This window comes from Arctopsyche grandis, chromosome 9 (genome assembly GCF_051622035.1).
Source record: "Arctopsyche grandis isolate Sample6627 chromosome 9, ASM5162203v2, whole genome shotgun sequence".
Taxonomy (NCBI): domain Eukaryota; kingdom Metazoa; phylum Arthropoda; class Insecta; order Trichoptera; family Hydropsychidae; genus Arctopsyche; species Arctopsyche grandis.
The window spans coordinates 12,860,239-12,879,436 of NC_135363.1; the positions used below are offsets into that span (position 1 = coordinate 12,860,239).

The following is a 19,198-nucleotide window of genomic DNA, read 5'->3' on the forward strand; positions in this document are numbered from 1 at the left end:
AAGGTCATCCATAGTACAAATTTCATCATTTTATTTATGTGTGAATAATGGTATTAAGATATCAGGAAGTCGGAAGAACTACGTCATAAGAGAAACCATATAACTACTGTGTTGACAACCTTGAAATGTAAAAATTTTGCTTGTCAATTATTATTCAATTAAAAATATTAGTTTCATAATAATGATTTCCAGTATTGCGTTTTAATGTGATTTATTTTATATTTGTACATACATCACATTTGTCATACATTATATGTAGTAAACGGCATTCAAATGAAAACCTGGACAATAGTTTATAATATTAACACAATACATATATCTTGTCAAATATAATTCATTTGATAAAGCTCTCAAGGTGATCATTTCTTCAATTAATACAAATAAGTATGATAAAAACCAGATATGATTCAACAAATAGACAGTAAGTATTGAGCCTTGTACAATTATAAAAAATAAAAATCTAAAAACAGAAGTCAATAAATGTTAAACATAAAAATTGTCAATCAATGACATTTTGATGAGTTTGCTGTTTTTCCAATGTCAGGCTTCAAAATCAGAAGTGAGGCCAAGACATTGTAAGGCCACCTTAATCGGGACTAATCCTTTGTAAGACAGATTATATGTATATGTATAAAAGTCAAGTTCACAAATACGTTTCATCACACATTTAAATTTCATGAATTACCAAATGCGCAAATTATCAACAAAAAGTTACTAAATAGTATATCTAATTAAGACATAGTATTTTTGGCACATTATATGTATAATGAAGGCACCATATGAATACAACAACAAAAAAAAAGGTTAAGTAATTACATATCAATGCATATTCTCAAGCATACCTCCTATCTACAAATACATACATACAACATATTTTAAGTAGTGTATACTTCATATATTATTTTTTTTATTAAAAATAAAAATTCCAATTGAATCGCTAATAATGCGAAATTAAAAAAAACGTTATATGAATTTATGAAAATATATCTTCCATTAGAAGAGCAGTCTGGTGCGGTGATATAAAATAATATCATGTTTAAAGTTAAGTAACATTTTAATTTACATACATACGTATATATGTTCACCATCAGTGTTCCCGTGAATAATTTAAATCGGAAACATACAGTTTATAATACTAATTGTAATAAGACTGCAAATCGATTAATGTGCCTTTATATCATATATTTTCATTAAACTAGTGGCAATACGTATTTACATTAGTATTTTCATCTCACAATAGTGTTTTTTTCGTACTGACAAAAGGGGCGAATTTTCACCCTTCTAAAAGTTTCCTATTCAAGTAGCCAATATATATAGGAATTTTAAAGTTATCACTAATACAATTTCAATGAACACATATTTGTTTCTAATGCATTTAAAACCTGCCCAATAGAATGCGTAAAATACGCTTTTGTGAGATAAAAACTATGTACTACTTAATTAGCTCCAACTTAAACATTTTCAGTTGTCCATGAAAAATATACGCATTAAGTCTAAAATAATATATCTTAAGCTGTCAGCCGCAAGGTCCAGAAATGCATATTTTCCATTTTAAAAGGAAGACAAATCTAAATTGATTATAATACTTGTATAAATATATTGTATACATACATAAGTGATTTCGCCCAAATCGATAAAATATTTTTAAATATAAAAAAAATATTTACTAACACTTAAGTAACACGGTGCATATGTATGTTTTCTAAAAAATACGAAAAAAAATCTGTTGATAAAAATAGGAATGTGCATCAAGAATAAAAAATGAATTAATGATCAAGTACGTATTTCAGTGATTTTGCTTCAACATTTTCTTAATATAAGAAAATCAAATATACATAAGTTATAAAATAAAAATAAAATGTATACAAATCTATCGTAAAATAAATTGGTTCAAACAATTAACACTGATTGATATTAACTATCGCACATTCATAAAATCCCATGCTTACATACATATATGAAACATTCATACATTGAATTATTAATGTCTGAATAGTAGTTATAAAAGCTCGTTTTTACAAATTGGACCAAGCAAAGTTGCCAAAATATGTAGATTGCATCCAAGAGAATTCGCGTACGATTCCGAACATGTATGAAATTTTACAGCTCGAATGATATACGTATACACAAATACTCCTCACTCAAAATAATACTGAACATGTTTGTAAGAACAATAATAAAAAATTCGACTGCAATTTATTTCGCAAAAGATCCTTATATTAAATTAATCTCGATGGTCATAAGAGAATATCTTCCATCTTAAGTAGGTCGTCAATCGGCTGGTTCTTCAATGAATTTTATGTGTCTATCATATGCTTCTTTTGCCACATCTTTCAAGTGGTTCTCGGTAGCCTTGCCGAGTTGAGCTACCATCTGTGATAACATGCTGTCTGGATTCTGGAGCAATTTATGTGGGTGTTCAAACTCCATCATTTGTCCACGATCCATTACCAACACCCGATCGGAATCCATCACTGTGTTTAAACGATGAGCGATAGTCAATACGGTACAATGGGCAAACTTTTGCCTAATAGTTTTCTGAATCAATGAATCAGTCCTGAAATTAATTAAAATTGATTTAATAACAAAATTACGATATTAAGAATTTAATTAAAAATGTAAATAAATTTACTTTGGATCAACATTAGCGGTGGCTTCATCTAAAACTAGGATATTGTTATTTTTAACAATAGCTCTCGCAAGGCACAAGAGCTGTCTCTGACCCGCTGAAAAGTTACTACCACCTTCATTGACGGTATCAGATAAAGACCGCACTGACGTTTTCAATTCCACCTATAATATATATATAATTTATATTTAATTGTCAAATATTGATATGAAAATAAACATAAAATTAAATGACAAGTTAAGCTTGGAAACAAGTTAAATTTAAGTTTTAATTACATCTTCTAAAGCTTCCCACAATGACGCATCTGTCTGTTGGGAGAACGGATCCAAATTGTGTCGAAGACTAGCCGAAAACAGCATCGGCTCTTGAGGAATTATCGATATTTTACTACGAAGATCCTAAAATTAAATTTTTATGATTAAATTATTAAAAAAAAACTGTATTTATTTACATATAAGAATTTTAAAAAAATACTTGTAGTTTAATATCTTTTGCATCTTTCTCATCAATTTTAATTCCTCCTTCAACGATAGCGAGTCGGAACAATGCGGAGATCAATGATGATTTTCCAGCACCAGTGCGACCGACAATTCCGACCTTAAAAATTAATTCAGTAATACATATTATAAATAGTTTAAAAACAAATCAATTGAACTCCATTTTCCAGTATACTGGAAAACACTAAATGTAAATATAAATCCCAAGCCTGACAATAATTTCAAAAGCTAGGCTCAAATATGAAAATTCCATCAGGAGATAATTTATAAATAGAAATAATAAACTTTTAAAAATCTAATTTTGATCCCTACAGATCTTAACCGTTTGCCCGCGACTGTCTTCTATGGACAGTGCGGTTGTCTTACATAGAATTTCTGAACTTTGCACGGGATTTTGAGGCTTATATGCGCCTATTTCAACTGTTTTAAGGTTCAAAATTGGTTGAATATATTACTGAGTTGAATGTCATCTATTCAATTTGCTTAAAATGAAAGTCAAAAAATTTGTTTTTTGTGGAACCATACTGAAACCTCGTTTATGTGACGTCACTTCTTCATACAATTATTAAGAATGATTATTTGACAATTAATCCAAAACTACGAGATATATTATGTATTTTATTGTTTAAAATAATACTTTATGTGTTAATTAACATATCTGGTTACTTGAGTAAATATTAAAATCTGTATTTAAGGTCGAAAACTAGATTGCCAAATTCGCGAAAAAGGTTTAGGCCGCGGGCAAAGGGTTAACAAAGCTAAATTATATTTATTATACATAAATCAAGATTTTATGGCTTTATTTAATGGAATTTATGGTGTGTACAAAGTACTATATATATATGGTACTATATATATATAGTACCAAAACGAATTTATCTGGCAATATCAGACAGGGATATTCACGATGCCTTGAGTCTTGACAACTTAAATATCAAAGTAATTTTAATGATTTTACCTTCCACCCGCTTTCCACAACAGCATTCAAACCTTTCAGTACAGGCTGAGCGCCTTCATGATATTTCAAGTAGGTGTTTTTGAATTCAATTCGACCCTTTTTGGGCCACCCGGATGGAGCAGCGGGACCATTCAGGCCAACCTCTTTAGGAAGTTTTGTATATTGAAGTACTCTCTCGACTGATGTCATTTGTGTAATCACATCTGTAGCTTGTTTAATACCATGCTGCAACATTCCTGTCATGATGAGCGACTGACTAATAGCAAGACCGACATCACCAGCAAATGCATTACCTACATACATATAATACAAAATGTTAATGACGAAAAAATAATTTTTTATCCATTTTTAAATAATACTCTTCAATTACCTCTTCCAATAAACAGGAAAGTAAACGTAACAATGGCTACAAATAAACAACAGAAGTTGCTAAGCCACAAACCGAAAGCCGTATTAGCAGCCAATGAAATATACCTATTGTATAATAAAAAAATTATTTATATGCATATCATATAGAAAATTACAGCATATATTGAAAATATGTATACCATGCTCCAGTGTGTAAGTCTTGATGTCTGTCAAATTCTTTCTTTAGCATTTCTTGAGCTCCACAGGCTCTTATCGTACTCAAACCAGCCAACGTGGCAGAAAGATGAGAAAATACTGGACTACGAGTGATTCCTTCAATTCTAAAAGAAATGGTTTATATTAAAATATGTTATTTCAATGTATGTACATAATAATATATACACACGTTGAAGACAATCAATACCTTTTAACATCTTGAGCGGTAGACAGATAAATATCAGTCATTTTGTACAATATCAAACCGATAATAAACATAGGTATGATCATATAAGGACTTTTTATTGCCACCATAGCCAAAATACCCAGTCCTACCATGAATACCTAAAACATTCACAATCATTAATACATCATCCTAAATCATAAGCGTACTTATAATACGATGTTACTTCAACATACACACCTGCACAGCCTCAACGAACAATCTCGGTAAAAATTCATCGACAGATCCCATATCTTTTGAAAATCTATTTAATATACGACCAGAAGGATTTGTATCAAAGAATCTCATAGTTGACTGTAAAATGTTTGAAAACATTGTATCATGTAAGTTTATCGAAGCGCGAACACAAACCCAGAAAAATAATAGAGATCTGTAAACAATATTTATAATAAAATCATGATTCACATTTATATATGTACATAATCAAAGCATTTCAAAATTTTGATTTACCGAATAACGGTGAAGATGATGCATCCCAAAATAAGTGAAGAGTATATGTAAACTGTATAGTCTCTATCTTGGAAGCAATCACCAATAAAGCAATTTTCTGTTCCTTCGTTATCTCCGGTAATATTTTCCAAAGTGTTAACAGTTTCGATTAAAGTGCCAATTATACTGATCGGATTTGTAACATTGTCTGGAAGATTCATAGTATCTGGTTCACTAGAATTTCCATCAGTTACAATATTTCTAAAGTCCTCATCAAAATTTAAATACTCTTCGTTGTTTGACCTGAAATTGTATTAATTATTAATTATCTAACAATATCACGATCAATAATATTAAGCGACTAAACAAACAAAATATTACCATGCTGCGAGGTAAAGATCCCCTAATGATGTGATCGCTTGAGCTACTAGTACCATGAAAAATGTAAACGAAAGAAGGAAAGCTCCTCCTCCAGCATTGAAATATCTAGTGTAGACAGATCCATCCAAACTCCCTGTAGCAAAATTAATTTAAAATAATTATTTAAATTCGATAATAATGTAACAAGGATTAATGGTATATACTAGGGTTTCTGACCCGGGTCGACCCGGGACAAACATTCCCGGGAATTCACGGAATTTTTGTTGTCCCGTGTTCCGGGAATTCTTATCTCGAATCCCGGGGATTGGATTTAAAAAAATCTTGAAAATATACAACATTTTCAAGACTCCACGAAAGGAACTAATAAATCAAATACACAAAGAATCGTAAAATATTCTCTGAAAGAATTTATTCAATTGCTGGAAATTTTTATACCAAATCTAGAAATAGGCTTTCGGATTCTCATTTGAATATTTTAGTATTCTTAAGAAGCTTGCTTACTTAAATATTTTAGTATTTTTTAAATAAGTTTACTTTTATAATTACATTTTTTTCCAGTTAATAGATTATGTATTGTTTACTTATTTATATTTTGTAAATAAATAAATACTTTTTTTATTAATAAAAAATATATTAAATTGAAAAAAATGTGTCCCGGGATCCCGAGAATCCCGGGAACGATCCCGGGTTCCGTCCCGTGTCCCGATAATTGAAAAAGTCCGGGAATACAGAAACTCTAGTAGCTTTCTGCATACATATGTATGTATGTATGCAGAAAGTAAGAAATATCGTTATGATATAAATTTTAAATTACCTTTTTCCATCAGTTCTTTCGTTTCATCTTCTTCATCCTCATCATCATCTTCTTTAACTACAAGTTGTTCTTCAGCTACATTTTTACCCTGCATACAAGTAACAAAATATTATATTTAATAAGTCAATAAAATGATAAAAATATTTTTTTATTTAATTCAAAATAATTACTTCAGTGATGGATTTTTGTTTAATAAGCATTTTTTCTGAATCTAGGGATTCCTCGCCTTCGTCTGACATCAATTCAGAAAATAGTGTATTTTGACAGACTTGATCATATGTTCCTTGGATTTCAATTTTACCCTAACAAATCATAAAATTTAAAAATTCAATTAAAAAAATATACTATACCTTATATATCAAGACAATAATATAGGAATACATACATCTCTTAATATTATTATTTTATTAGCATCACGTAAATGATGAAGTTGATGAGTGACAAGAATTCTTGTTTTGCTGGCTAAGAAACCTCCGATACATTCTTTGACAAGATGTTTACCAACATGCGAGTCTACCGCAGATAGTGGATCGTCCATCAAATACACATCAGCCTTGAAAATATTACATTTAATTTTAATTTCGAATTTGAAGACTCATAGGTTAGGTATAGTGTCAAATTCAATGCAATTATCTCAAATTTTAAAATAAGATAGCCTACCGTCTACAGAAGGCTAAATTAAAAGAAACATTGAGGAAAAAATATGTATGTACTTGACGATAAACTGCTCTTGCCAAATTAATTCTGGCCCTTTGTCCTCCTGATAACGACACACCTCTCTCACCAACTAATGTTTGATCACCACGTGGAAATTGGTCAAAGTCTCTTTCTAGAGAACAAGCTTTTACAACCTACATAAAAAATAAGAATCATTTTAATATGAATATTGAATCATCATATCTCAGATAATGTAAAACAATCTGCTTACTTTCCAATACCGTTCCTTGTCAAAAGGCTGTCCAAATAGAATGTTCTGCTTAACTGTAGCTACAAACAACCAAGGCTCTTGGGAACTGTAAGCAAGTGAGGCTCCACCCAAATCCATTGTACCTTCCTTTAATGGCAACTCTCCTAATAACATCTGCAGGAATGAGCTCTAAAATTTCGAAATGAAAACATAATCACATTTGCGTTCAACATGTTATTCAATAATTGACACTGGTCATTAAAATTACTTTGCCAGCTCCGACTGGTCCGACAATAGCAAAAAATTCTCCAGGTTTAATTGAAATATTGAGATCTCGGAGAGTGTCAACGATCGGATTGGGAATCCAGCTACCACTTGCTTTAGAGAGAACGATTCCGGGAGAAACGAGACCCTTATCAAGTCCATTCTGTGGAATGAACATCGCTTTCGTCACCTTTTCTTCAAGTAATAAAAAGTCCTGAAATTTTTAAAAGCATTGCGTTGAATATACATACATATACATCTGTACCAGTGGCGTGCGGTAAAATTCTCTCACTTTTTTTGTATTACAGCCTTACTTAATTTGCGCGAGCAGGATACAAGAGGAACAGGCTGTTCCTCTTGTATCCTGCCCGTGCACATTAAGTAAGGCTGTACGACAAAAAGAGAGAGAATTTCACCGCACGCCACTGATCTGTACATATTAGATATATTGCATTTAAAAAAAATGATCTCACTTGAAGTCGTTTGACTGATATTCTAGCTTCACCAAAAGTAGATAGAGCATAAGGGAACATAATGGAGACAGTCAATTGCAGCAAATTATAATATTGAGACATGGAAAATACTATATTGCCACGCAGTGTATTACCAGCCAATACAAACATCACGACTGTTGCATATAGCGCAGTACGTTCCGTGAACACCATCAAAGCAAGCGAAAACCCTCTTATATAGGACGTCTTTCCTATCAACTTCATTTCGACCCTGAAATCTTTCGTATTTTAAATGTTTTCTCACGTTTAACGAAAAGTGATGTTATAATGACGATATATTTACCTTCTGGCAAGTGCAACTAATTGCTCAAATGGTTTTTCCCACGCATACATTTTGATGACTTGAATTCCTGATACAATTTCGCTCATCAATTTAACCCTCTCGTCTGTCCTCAAAGCTATTTTTTTCCTCATGAGCGTTTGAAGTCTACTTAGGTATCCTGAAATATGATAATTACATAAAATAAATAAAAAAAGGAAACTTATTTATGTTTGTTTTAAAATAATAAAAAAAACTTCATCGGATAAATGTTGATATATGTACCTTGAATGATAACAGCTTGAATAACTAAAACAGCAATACCAGCGAATGCAGCAACTCCTACACTATCCCACATGAGATAAGCTGCCAATGGGCATTGTAAAGGCATAATCCATAAATAATGAAAGAAGTACGAGGCTACATCGAATCTGTTCACATCATTCGACATTAAATTTACCACTTGTCCTGCAGCAGTTTTACCCATAGCAGCTTTATTCAATCGTAAAATCTAAAAACAGACAGTTAAAATTTAAAAAATTAACTATGTAATGAATCAGAAATGAGAAGATTAGACAGTAATGTTGTCAATTTATTTTTTAATCTCATTATTAACTGTATAATCCTTTCTTTGATAATTCAATTAGGTCATGAGAAAACTTTATTAGTATAAGAGAATTTAAATCAAGTGTTATCTATTACCAATAAAAAATTAAGTATCTATTACCACGGTCTCCGTCACGAGCCCGAATGTGAAACGCCCGAAAACGCAAATATCGGAAGGCAAAGATCGAAAATCGAAAGATCTTAAATCCATGAAATTAAATCCAAATTGAACGTTTGATCATTTTAAATACCTTTCTATAGACAAGGGAACAACATGCCACTCTGAGACGCATACCAATCCTCATTAATCCCATTCCGGAGTGGTGATTGATGACCATCGACAGCAATGCTATAATATTAGTAGCGACACCATAAAGATATCCTTCTTCGATAGTCTGAGAGCTGTTTAAATTAAAGTGAGCTATCAGAAAATCTAAGACGTAGGGTTGTAAATTTCTGAAAATAAAAATAAAAGTTCAATTGTCACAGAACATTCATTGAATTAAATAAATAATTATTGGGAAGAATATAAACATAACATTACAAACGAAATTTTTTTTTATAAGAGTATGCTACCGGAAATAATTAAAGCCTTGTGTGCAGTCAAAGACCGTGAATCTTGAAACAATCTTCGTTACACTCGAAAGACTTCCAAATATCACTCTGGGCTTACGTGAGACTAAATAACGTTGTAGTATAATTGAATCTAATAAAAACCTTGTAAAAAGGCATGATTTCAAAATATAATACGTCGGTATTATTTATGTTATGTGACATAATTTTGAGTTAATCGCTTGTAAAAGGAACTAATCTAGGCCATTCGATTCTAATAAGGTTTACGAAGATCAATATATTAATTTACAACATCTTTAATTCTTAGAAAAGAATACGTTAAATATTGTTATAATAATGAATCACATCGATACTCATAATTTGCACAAAAAATTGCTTCACATTCCGCGGAATTCGAGAAAATTGTTAAAAAAATATTCAAAGTCATATGCAATGTCGAATATAATGCACGCTAACATCTGTTGGTAAAATTCGAAGCAAGTAAAATTATGATTCTAGTCTTTTATGCAAAACTTGAAGGCGAAGCTACTAGACCGGTTTAACGGCAATGCTTGTCATAAACATTGCTTTTTGTTGCTTCTTTTTTTAACTTGCGGTTAATTGCGAATGGATTTTCAGCACCTTGAGTATTATAAATTTATAATGTTCAAATACATATACACATACATATAATATTTCAATTTAGTTAAACATTGGTTATTGTAGAAACAACCATTAAACTTTAAATAAACATATGTACATATGTTTATTATTTCTTAAAAAACGAATAAGTTATATCTTATCAATAGCTTATCAATTCATATTTTATATAATTGATAAGCACTAATTAAAGGGGAGTACATACCGATGGGTTAGTGCACAGATATTGTATGTCGATTTTTAAATTTGTATCGAATTTTAAGTTTATAATAATTCAGGAATTTTAAGGAATCATTCAGGTTTTTCCTTTGAAGCTAATTTGTGTGGTATATATAAATTATCTTGAAAGGAAAAACCTGAATTATCCAAACATCTACAAACTTAAAATTCGATACAAAGTCAAAAATGAACATACAATATCTGTGCACTATCCCATCGATGGGTGACCTTAAAAAAGTCAACGGTGAAAAAGTCGAAAATATTCGTTTACCATGCATACATATGAAAAACGGTTAGTATATATATCAGTGGCGTGCGGTGAAACTCTCTCTCGCCCTGTCGCACATTCTCACTTAATTTGCGCGAGCAGGATACAACAGGAACAAGAGTAACAGGCTTTTCCTCCCGTATCCTGCGCGCGCACATTAAACAAGGTTGTATGACAAAAAGGGAGATAATTTGACCGCATTCCACTGATATATATTATATATACATAGTACCGTTTACCATACACTCTTTTTTTTGATCTTTCGATTTTCGATCTTTGCCTTCCGATATTTTTACTAACCTATTATACGTTTCACATGGTTTTCGTTTAAGAAGTCATTTTTTATATCTCTTATCTCTTATCCGATCGTTTTCATACTTTGCCGATTGCTCATTTTGGTCATCAATATACGTTAATGTATCGTCTGCCATTACGTTGGAGATAAATTATCGTATACAACGCGTTTAAAATTTCTGATTTTTCGGGTTATTTGACGTTTCGTCATCTATCAGGCTATTGTCCCTTGTCTTCTAACCTGTTCGCCGTGATCTGGCCAAATCAGATTTTAATTGTTTAAACGCCTATAATACACTCTATATTTTATAAAATTTGCTCTATAGGTTCTCATTATCTCTCTTATATATTTATTAGACCTTTTCACTTTCGGTGCCGTGAGGTAGACCCCCCATCGATATGTCGATATGTCAATACATACATATATATTGGTCATTATTTTATTCCCAATTCTAAATGTACACGTATGTATTTGTTTACTAAGTATATACATTTAAAACCGGATCAGCAGAATTTTTAAATTACGCCTTCCTCAGGTGAAAATATTAAACGTCGTATTATATATGTACAATTTTAATGCGAATACACATATTATGAAGCATACACAAATTTAGTGCTACTACGTATTGACACTAATTCTATAATTTGTATAGAACTAAATTGAGTGACGAAGACGATAGAAAAGTTGACAGAAGCAGAATAATCAGCTGGTAGATAGGCAAACATTAAATGACAGATTCTAGTGAAAATCTCTCGTCAACCAACTAAACCCGAAAAAAGGACTTGAAAATGAAGAAAATTACTAAATAACTAGTTGGCTTTATTATTTATTAGTAGAAGTTTCATAACTAGAAGCCAATGAACTACAGCGAATGAACCATACTCAAGAATAACAGTCTGAACAATCAGTATATGTACGTAGGTACATACATAAATACTATGGTCCAATACAAAGCGAACAAAAACCTTATGGATCTATTGTGACTGTTTTACACGAGAATATTGGTATGCGTCGGAATGGATTAATTGACATGCCGATTGGTCGACGCCAGCAGACCAATTCAGTCCAATAAAGCCACGCCAGAAGAACGTGATTCATTAGTAAAGAAAGATCGAATCTCTAAGCGTCTATATCCAAAGAAAATTCCAACAGAGAAGGTCAACCTTTGATAATGAATTAATACACGCGACAAGAGTGAATGGCTTTATGTATTATATAAAAATTAAAAAAAAATTCGAGGTCACCAGAACATAATGTGGGTCAACAACGAAAAGCCCTTTATAACGCGTGATGTTTACTTTAATTTCTGTAGAAATTTAAATATATATCCACGTAATTCATTCAAAATAATGTGCTAAGGTCAATTTCAACATGGATACGATGCTTATGTCATTCAATGACACATCGCGATTACTTAGAAAGCTGTAATGGAACCCGAGAGTAACGTGGGTGAAAAGGCAATGCAAAACTATCTCTTTTGGATTAGCAGTTGCCATTGTTTTTCTCTTGGAAATAGTTTCCAGCTGAAAATTTTCCATTATCATTGTACCCAGCGTTGACGAGATCAACCTTTAGGAGAATGAGCTGCTCTAAAAGTGTCTATTGTGCTACACACATACACGTATATGAATTAATTATGTATGTATATTAATTAATCTGCACAAAACTTACACGTAGTTTCTAGGCGTATGTACATAGAAACGGAAAATAATAATGCATTAAGCGCACTGTTCCATATCGATCCAATCCCAAAGTGGGTTGGGTTTTATATCGACCTCGACCCATTTGAATGCATGGTGGTTTTGCTTTGTCGAAAACATCGGCATCGGATTACACTTTTAAAAAATAAAAACAATCAAACAAAAAGTTTCTATTATGTAATTTTATCATTTGGGGTATTATCTGATACTAACTGGTGTAAATGGGTCACAATTTTCGCGTTACACAACAGTTGAACAAACACTGGTCTACGATGTGCATTCAACTTGCAAAACCGAGCAAGTATCATTGTTGACAATTAGTCGTAATTGCAGCGAAAGACAAAAAGCAAATTAGTGATTTGGAAGAGAATGGATGGACATGTTTCATGGGAAAACTAAAAGAGTCACGTTTGAATGACGATGCCGAATTCAAAGGTCAAAAAATCACGTTCAAGTTAATCCAATAACACATATACATATGTACATATGTATATATATTAGAAATTTCGCAAAGGTCCAAACTACTAAGTCTTAATCAAATTAAACATTTGTATACATATGTACTGACGAAAGGTTTCCTTCGACAAAATATACATTCTTCAATTTTAACTATATGTGTAAATACATGCATATACATATATATAAATATTCCATTACATTATATAATTTGAAGAATTTAAAAGAGTTTTTCATCAATTTAATTAAATGCTTTTAACTAGGTATGTATTTGGGACTTAATTGAGACAAAACTCACTCTGATAAACTGTTTTAAAGCAACCAAATCATATAGGATAGGCAGATAGGCATATGATCTAACATTATGGACATTTCAAAGTACTTAGAAAGTACTTACATACGTATCAAGTTACTTAGGTCACCGATTTTACGACTTCGGTCGAAGAATAATGTAATCATTGAAATTTTTTTTAATTTACCATGGCACCATTTAAGGTTTCCTCAAGGCGGCACCTATGGCTTAAGTTTTACGTATGTACTATAGTGTGGGTGGGTGGCCAATTTGGTGAGGAACCGTATCAACACTGAAATGAGATAAACTGGCAAACTCTGATAGAAAACGATCGACCTGGAGTCACAAACCAAGATCTGGCCAGAATAAAACCAGTGGGACTCAAACCCGTGACCACTAAGTTCGAAAGCATTATATGCTAGCCACTAATCTATGCTGCTGATTGTAAATAATAATGAAAATACCAGAGAGGTCACTTTACAAAAATTCTATTATACTTCTGGAAACATTTAAAACATTGGAATTATACCTATGTACATAAATACATACATACATACATACATACATATGTATGTATGTATAGCCAATTTGAAAGATTAGACAATGCCGAGACAAACAGTTTTCTAAAATTGAGAATTGTCTATGAATTAGCACGTAAAACATTATTTTGTATTATTATATAATATAAAGGTTTTACATATATTATTATTTTGTTTCTTTTATTTTCTTTTATATGTTTGACCATTGTGGCGCATTAGGAATTCCTGTAATGCTACAATGGTCCTAACTTGAAATAAATAAATATATCTAAGTCTGCCCGGCAGCGCCGTTGGGTCAGGGCTCGAACCCGTGACCAGTTGATACGTTAGCATTATACTCTAACTACTGACCTTATTGTTTGAAGCTCATTTTACTTTGGTCAAAATTAAAGCAAGTCCAGGTGACTAGCCCCTAGCTTAAATAGCAACGCAATACATATGTAAATATAATTATACTTACATTTGTACGTAGCATACAGAATAATTAATATCCACTACATGTACCTACATAACATTGTTACGTATACTAAAAAGAGCCGCCGAGTAGTTGCAATCGGATTAAGCCGAGTAGCATCCCAGAGACTGTGTGACCGTTATAATTGGTTTCAAGGATTATATCTAGACTCTAAGTCTAAAGACTAGTCAGAAGTGACCGATACCGTGGGAATAAATATCCGGGTACATGCCTAAACAATAGGGAAGTAACCGGATGCCCTGAGAGACCTGCCCCTTATAAAGCGGTACTTAGGCGATATCAAGACATTCTGGACGGAGCACTGCCAGTGCGTGTATCTCCTTAATCATCAATAAATGCTGTGACACGACTTTGGCCTTTTACTTGGATCCTCCACCCACCCCTACGCAACAATATGTATATTCGGTATGAGCTATTTTTTTATAAAATCTATAAACAATAATTAGACAAAATAAAAAAATATAGAAGTATAGTAATTGATATCGGATATGGTTGCAAATCGCTGTACATACGTAAATTAGTTGTAAAACATTGAATTCACACTGAACACGGAACATGCGAGTTTGTGATAATCAGTAGAAAACTATTTAAGTGATAACTGAATGTTTCTGTTTAACAAATGTGGTTTATGTGAGTATTTATTGTCAACATATCACATTTGCGAAAAAGTAAACCGTGTAATGGACGACCGAGTGGTTCGAGGTGTTTAATAATAATGAATATTATTAAAGGTCATTCTGTCAAATCAATTATGCATACATATATTGCATAAAGATTGCATTTACATAATATTTAATTAGTAGGAAAAAAAGTTTGCACTTTAGGTAAATATTGTAGAATTCATTTTATTTACAAATGTTTGAAAGTGTTGAATAAACATATGTATGTTTGTGGTTAAATTGAATAAATGATAAGGTTTCATCGCGTAGTAATCATAATAAGCGATTGTTTTGCATAACCAATAATTTTAGATATAATTAAAACGATAAAAAAATCTCTTAATGAAAGTAATTAGTTACGATATCAATATTGTCAAGTATATTAATCATTATATTAATTATAGTATATTAATCATTATTTAATCACATTAGTTAGTCGTTAATTGGTTTGCACTAGTGAAAACATCGACAAAGAAATCTTTCTTTAGTTGCCGTTGCTTTTAGCATAAACATTCGCAAATGTAATGTAAGCCATTGATTACATTACATATAGGTATATAATATCTATGATCTTTTTTCGCAAAACCAGTGTAATTAACACATTTGAGATAAGATAAGGATGCAAAAAATGAAACATACCTAAGTACGACAGCTTGAAAACACACCAAAACTCCCCATATCATGTAAGACCAAAAGAATGTCTTCGAAATGGCTCTGATCAAACTAGGTTTTCTCTGTCTAGCTTTCGAATCCAACAACTCTTTGCTCCAGTTCTTCTCCAGGTCGTCGCCGAGCGGTTCCGAAAAGTCTCCTTCGAGTGGATCATACAAATCTTCCACCGTCAAACCTCTGGACACACCTTTCTTGAATATGTCGCCAAGCCACCTAAAATGCAATAAATACAATTTGATTAAAAATAAACAAACAAAACGAACTTCAAAATAAGATTTTTTATATCTGAAATCAAATGAAAACTCTACAAGTAAAACACAACTGAGAACTTGAACCATTTTGGATATTTAATAATAACTAAATATGTTTTTAATCGACCTAATTTAAAAATATGACACGTAAACATCGGAGATTGTTTATATTCCACAAATTTTATGTGTATAAATTGACGTTCGATTCATCACGTCACAAATTCTTCGACTATTCGTCTTAAGCTTTTAACGCTAAAACCGAAATAAAACCATTTGGCAACATCTTGACATAATAAACTAAACCGAAAGACCTGCTAGTTTTATAGGTCGAAAATAAATCGAATAAAAAAATGACGTAATTTCAATGTATATGTATAAGGAATTCGACGATGTTTTTAACTGGCTATATTCGGTCCGTATCGGTAAATTGGTATGTGAAATCAGTGATGATGAAATTTCATTATATGGACGTATGTACATATGTATCCATTTCAGAGCGTGGATAATGGAACTGAAATTTGAAGCAATAAAACTGAGGTACCATTGGGTAAGTTATCAGTCTGGATAATTATTTTTTTCAGTTGACTTTTTTATAGAAATTGCAAGCAATATGCATAATAAAGCAATCACTGGTAAATAATATGGTAAAAAAAAAACAAATAAAATTCCTAGAATTGACAGAAAGCTAAATTATATGGTGGTGATGAAATTTGTGACGAATTATATGCATATAAAAAATATAATTATATATAATTATATTATATATAAAAAAAATCTCGAGTTTTAATTTAAGTTATAATAGATAGATAAACTAAAAATGAAGAATAAAATAATCGAGTATGTATGTATTTACAGTTATGAGTATTTACAGTTATAACAATTAAAATATTACCTTTGCATTATTAAATTGCATATGATTAAAATTTTATTTCGCAATTTAGAACGATGCTAAGAACAGTGGAGTCATGGTTGTAAAGTAAATAGGAAGGACAATGCAAATAGTCCATGAAAAATGAATTGCAAATGTGACATGAAACTTATTCGAATTCAAACAATGCATCGTCAATTTATTTAAAAAAATAATTAAACAAGTATGACAACTAATTTAAAACTTTGGTACGCATTATTTTCCTATTGACTTGAAACCTACTTAAATTGGGTTAGTCGGCCGCTTGCACCATTCTTTTATAATATCAAAGAAGATAAACTGAAAAGAAAATCTCCAGTGACCTTGGGTCATCGTCATCATTGTCGTTTTATTATATTATCAGTAAATAGACCGGATTGGTATAAGATTACGTGAGTTTCGTAGACTGCATTCAAACCAGTACGTACTAACCAATATAAATATTTGTTTGAAGTGAAAAATAAACCAACAAGTGATAAGAAATAAACCGATTTTAATAAATTCGATAAAATATTAACGCGAGTTATTGAATTCTGCAGAAAAAAGTATAATAAAAGTAACTTAGTGCATATTAATTTTATATAGAAATTACATATATAATTTTAGGTTAAGGTGGTATATTGATTTTATGTAGATGATTAAATTAATAATAAATTTATTTTCATACATAGTTTGGACTAATGAATACAAAATCTAATGGTGCGTACGAACCAAGCCAACGAACGGCCCACAGGCCAACTTATAAAACCAGTAGCGTACAAAATATCGAAATGAAAATTAAATCAAAAAATTGAAATTAAATATCAAAATTAAGCTTAAGAGCGAGATTGAGCTAAAATTAGATCATCGTTGATGGTTTGAATTACAACAATGTTTTGAATTACGACGATACGCATTTACAACCAGAGAAATATTATAATTTCTCTGCTTACGAGCGAAAAAAAATCTTGTTTTTATATCTTAAAAATCGTGACGATATCCACTGTCCTCTGAGAAAACAATTATATGGCATCACACTTTAGCCTATATACGGTTGTATGAGATGATTTGAGATTGTATTTGTATATTCATGAATTCGCTCCTATTCGATCAAAATCCATCCTCTTGTCGGTCATCACAAAGGGAAATAATATTAATAAATAAATCAGCTCAGAGGTAAAATATTTTATCGGATGTGTGATTTTTATTTTGTTTTTGTTTGTGATTGCCGACCGACTTAAAATATAGAATTCTCTATTAATTTTATTTCGACGAAAGTTTTTCTAGGTTTTAGTCTAGGTTTTTTGTCAAATGTTTTTTTTTACCGATCATCAACGACCGAAATTGTGTGTGAACACAGTAATGGTATTTTTTGACGAAATTTGTTTTAAAGACCGACTTTTAAAAATTTATTCTTTGATTTTTTTTCGATCATAGTGCGTAAATCAAAACATCTTAAGTTAAGGACTACCTGTATATGATCTAATTTTAGCTCAATCTCAAAAATTTATTTAAATTGTGTGTGTTTTGTGTTAAATTTCAATATCTAATTTGAATTTTAATATAATAATTATAATTATATTTTGATATTTGAATTTAATTTTAATATTATAATAATAGTTTTAATTTTGATATTTAATTTCAATTTTTTAATTAAACTTTTATTTCGATATTTTGTACGCTTCTGGTTTCAAAAGTTGGCCTGTGGTGTTGCCATTCGTTGGCCTGGTGCGTACGCACCATAAGTAGAACTAGATGTTATTGAGGAAATGTTATTTACAATAGATAATACGCTGTGTCAAATATCATTTCCATTTAGATTAGGATTTTGAACTTAACGAGTTCAGATTCAGACACATGCAAATCTGCGATATCATAAAACATGAGTAAGTTCAACATAACGGTATTATAGAGGGTCGACAGTGAAATTATAGCAGTTGCATCAAACGAGCATGCAATGGAACAATGAATAGTCACATTATTCTCTCACAGCAACAATTACGAATCAAAACGAAGGACTCGCAGGCGTGTTTTTAAATATATTCGCATACACTTTGCACAATTCATACAAAATAATATGTATAGGAGGTAAAACGTTATAAAATTTTAATTTATTTATATTGCTCAATTTATGATTATGATGAAAAAAAAGCTGGTAACAGGAAGGAAGGTCGCCTCCATATCACATATTTATCACAAATGTACAAGAA

The 19,198-nt window shown here is 31.2% G+C and overlaps 1 protein-coding gene across 1 annotated transcript; it reads right to left on the reverse strand.

The window, feature by feature from the left end:
* Positions 1-1,864: 1,864 nt before the first annotated feature.
* LOC143917040 (ATP-binding cassette sub-family C member 4-like) lies at positions 1,865-16,058 on the reverse strand. The gene is made up of 22 exons (XM_077438411.1): positions 15,819-16,058; positions 9,316-9,520; positions 8,744-8,969; positions 8,483-8,639; positions 8,161-8,410; positions 7,692-7,901; positions 7,445-7,612; positions 7,230-7,367; positions 6,902-7,069; positions 6,687-6,818; positions 6,517-6,604; positions 5,703-5,835; positions 5,343-5,624; positions 5,073-5,262; positions 4,857-4,993; positions 4,633-4,773; positions 4,455-4,558; positions 4,085-4,377; positions 3,104-3,226; positions 2,905-3,027; positions 2,633-2,793; positions 1,865-2,557 (listed from the first exon to the last, which is right to left on the reverse strand). Exons 1-22 carry the CDS (start codon positions 15,860-15,862, stop codon positions 2,272-2,274), a joined length of 3,759 nt encoding a protein of 1,252 aa, XP_077294537.1. The 5' UTR covers positions 15,863-16,058; the 3' UTR covers positions 1,865-2,271.
* Positions 16,059-19,198: the final 3,140 nt, after the last annotated feature.

Coding starts and splice junctions, on each gene's coding strand:
- LOC143917040 (XM_077438411.1), bottom strand. CDS start 15,862: ATGATATGGGGAGTTTTGGTGTGTTTTCAAGCTGTCGTACTTAG. Junction 9,521..15,818: donor TTTCAAGCTGTCGTACTTAG/GTATGTTTCATT, acceptor TTTTATTTTCAG/AAATTTACAACCCTACGTCT. Junction 5,625..5,702: donor GATCTTTACCTCGCAGCATG/GTAATATTTTGT, acceptor ATACAATTTCAG/GTCAAACAACGAAGAGTATT.